Source organism: Nannobrachium achirus, assembly GCF_963921795.1.
Source record: "Nannobrachium achirus genome assembly, chromosome: 19".
Classification (NCBI taxonomy): domain Eukaryota; kingdom Metazoa; phylum Chordata; class Actinopteri; order Myctophiformes; family Myctophidae; genus Nannobrachium; species Nannobrachium achirus.
The window spans coordinates 42,280,199-42,283,585 of record NC_137826.1 but is presented as its reverse complement, the minus strand read 5'-3'; the positions used below and the strand labels follow the sequence as shown (position 1 = coordinate 42,283,585).

The 3,387-nt window shown below is 44.3% G+C and overlaps 1 protein-coding gene across 1 annotated transcript; it reads left to right on the top strand.

Annotated features, from left to right (window-relative positions):
- Positions 1–1,128: 1,128 nt before the first annotated feature.
- LOC308304848 (cysteine and histidine-rich domain-containing protein 1-like) lies at positions 1,129–2,103 on the top strand (the record flags this gene model as incomplete). Its single annotated transcript, XM_080749476.1, has 1 exon — positions 1,129–2,103. One exon carries the CDS (start codon positions 1,129–1,131, stop codon positions 2,101–2,103), a length of 975 nt encoding a protein of 324 aa, XP_080605602.1.
- Positions 2,104–3,387: the final 1,284 nt, after the last annotated feature.

Here is a 3,387-nt window from a genome sequence, read left to right as displayed (position 1 = left end):
ATTCAAAAGAAGCAAAAATAGCCGATCTACAAGCTCAAAACGCATCGCAGCGCGATGCGTTTTGAGCTGTTGTACACAACAGTGACGGTCCATCAGTCTGTGGAGCATGATGGCAAGACATGCTCTGCAAACTCGCCCTATTTATGTACAGTACAACACAACACATTCATGAACTACACACACAAGGAGGCAGTGCTGTTGCTTTGGTTGTAAATGAGACACAGATTGTGCATGTTTGCTGAGAGCCAGCAGCCGGGCAATAAACACCACATGATCTGAGCAGTAAGCTGAACAAGTTCTTACAAGGTTGACATGGGAAATAATTTCAGTGTTTCTGTAAAACATGCTGTTGTTGTTGTCACATCTCTTTCTGCGGTTGTAAATCCACAGGCTGCTGTGATTAGAGAGGTGCTTAGTCCTCCTGAATCTTAAAACATTGAACCCCTTTTTATCAGAGAACTTGGTTCGCAGTCTTATTTTAGTTTTTATAGGCCGTGCTAATTTCTGACAGATTTTCCACAATTTCGTGTAAAAAAAAAACAGCCACTACTCCTACTCCAAAACTCTCACAATCAGTACACGTTCTCCCAGGAGAATTTTCATATTCCATTTTGATTGGCTTCCAAAGTTTGCGGGAGGAGCCCATGTAGCAAAAAAAAAGTCGCCAAATTTGAATCACAAATTTAAGGGCTTCTAAACAACACAAATACAAAAGTGATTTAATAATACAAACTATTTCCCTCCACAGCTTCCTTTTGTCCTGACAGCTGCACCCCACGACTGACACAGCCCTGAGATAGGCAACCAGGCCTGGCAGAGATCTGCTCTCTGAAGGGAACACTTTGCATTTGTATATTTACATGTCCAGTCCATATATGGGGATATCTTATGCCGATTTGTGCTGACATGGCGTAGGTGGGGCATTTGTTGTGACGTGGGGTGTGTCCAGTCCATATATGGGCATATAACTTGAATTTATAGAGTAGATATCAACTATATAAAGTGAATGCAGCAACCAGACGTCTTTTGATAGTGCATCGGCCCTGCGGCTTTCATCTCTACGTTGTTTCTTTCGCCGTTTGCCTGGTCATTTGCCTTGCTTAACCATTAACCAGCTTCCATAGCACCATGTCAGCTTTGTGTTACAACAAAGGCTGTGGCCAGCAGTTTGAGCCAGACAATAACCCTGACAACGTTTGCATCTTCCATCCAGGGGTCCCAGTGTTCCACGATGCTTTGAAGGGTTGGTCCTGCTGCGACAGCAAAACCACTGACTTCTCAGACTTTCTCAACATCGCTGGTTGCACAAAAGGTCCCCACAACAAAGAAAAGCCCCCAGAGCCGGTGAAGCCTATTGCAACATCATCGGGAGACAAGAAAGACGACCAAAAATGTTACGAGTATATCGTCTCCGCACCAAAGCCGCTGCTTATAAGACCGAGTGGAGATGAGCCGATGGTGAGGCTTCAGAACAAGATCTTTCCCTCTCTGAAGCAGGCTCTGGAGAAACTGAAGCTGTCTGATAATACCGTACAGAAGAAAGAGGAGGATAGCGGCGAGATCAAGATTGGAACAGCCTGTCAAAATGGAGGTTGCACTAAGAGTTTCGAAGGGCCGGGGAGCAACGGCGAGGCGTGCTCCTACCATGCTGGATGTCCTGTCTTCCACGAAGGGATGAAGTACTGGAGTTGCTGCAAGAGCAAGACGTCTGACTTTAACACCTTCCTCTCTCAAGAAGGCTGCACCACGGGAACTCACGTATGGAGGAAAAAAGATACCGGTAAGAAGGTGGTCCCGTGTCGGTTTGACTGGCACCAAACCGGGAGCCAGGTCACCGTCTCCATCTATGCCAAGAACTCCAACCCAGACCTGAGCTACGTTGAGGTGAACAGCGTTGCGCTCAATGTCCACATTGTGTTCGAGGGGGAGAAGGAGTTCGAGCAGAACATCAAGTTGTGGGGAGTAATCGACGTCAGTAATAGCGTTGTGAACATGATGTCTGCCAAGATCGAGATCGTCATGAAGAAGTCTGAGCCTGTGTCCTGGGCTCACCTCTACCTCAAGGAGGACAATGAGGAGGGCAAAGAGGAAGGCAATGACTGATGGTGCCATGGCGGTCAGGGCCATACACCACAAAATTATCAGTTACAACTACTCCAACCACAACTTATGACCAGAAAGGCATGAGTATATTTTTGGCATTCGTATTTAAAAAAAAAATCACACCCAATGTGAAGTCAGCAGTGGTCATGCTTGCATAACGTCTTCAGACTAGGATTTGAGTCTAGGATGTACAGGGTATGCTACACTATACACACACACGTTTTGCTACAGCAAAACGCTGAGGAAAAAGGCTACAGACATACGACATGTGACATCACTAGATAAACATGATGCTACGTACACACATTTTACTATGGCAAAACGCTGAGGAAAAAGGCTACAGACACACGCACAGCCACGTATAGGAGCGGTTAGCATCGCTCAACTAGTATTCAATGTCAAAGCTATAGGCTAGTTGATACAGCATCAATGCAAGAACAAGTGGTAGGCCTAAAAGGGTAACAATGTGACAAAATAACCTACTGTATGTACATTGCGTCATGTGCATGGGGGCAAAGCTTTACGATGCGTTTATGATGCATTTTGTAATGCCTCATAGCATAATTGCAAAAGTAATTAAGTAATTATTTGGCCATATTGACATCTCTGTATAACTCTGCTCTGCTAATGCTGCTGCTTCATTGTGCTACATTGCCTATGTCCTCAGCCTATCATAATGCTTGTTACATTCCAAATTCATTTTCTGCCCAAGTCACTTTAGGTCAACTTTTTGACTTAGGCAGAAATCATTTATGTTTCACTCTGTCTGTATTAGTACGAATCTCCACATATGGAAATCCGTGCTCATACACAAAGTAACTGACGTCATGAACAGAACGGCCCATACGAGGAGATACGTATGCATGTGTGTCGTGTTTGCACTGCTCACTTCGCACATGTGCGATTTTCTTTTAATGTAACAAGCATGGACTTGGGAATTTATTAAATGTTTTTCAGGATTGGCAGAGAGTGATTTTACCTTTCTTCCTTTCTGAAAACCTTAAAAATATTACTTCAGAAATTATGCTACGAGGCTAACGACAATTCTTTTTTTTCCTTTTTTTCAGGGCTCTTTTAGGCAGGGGGCCCTGGGCTCAAGCCTGTGCATAAATCTGTCAATGATTATATTATTGATTGATCTGGCACCATGCATTTGGATGAGACACTTGTGCATGTGTAGACTGCTATACAACCAGTTAGCGGTGACAGGGGCACCAGACAGAGTACACAGGGGAAATTAGTAATGAATTAGGAGAAAACGGGGGGGAAAGGAATCAATGGCAT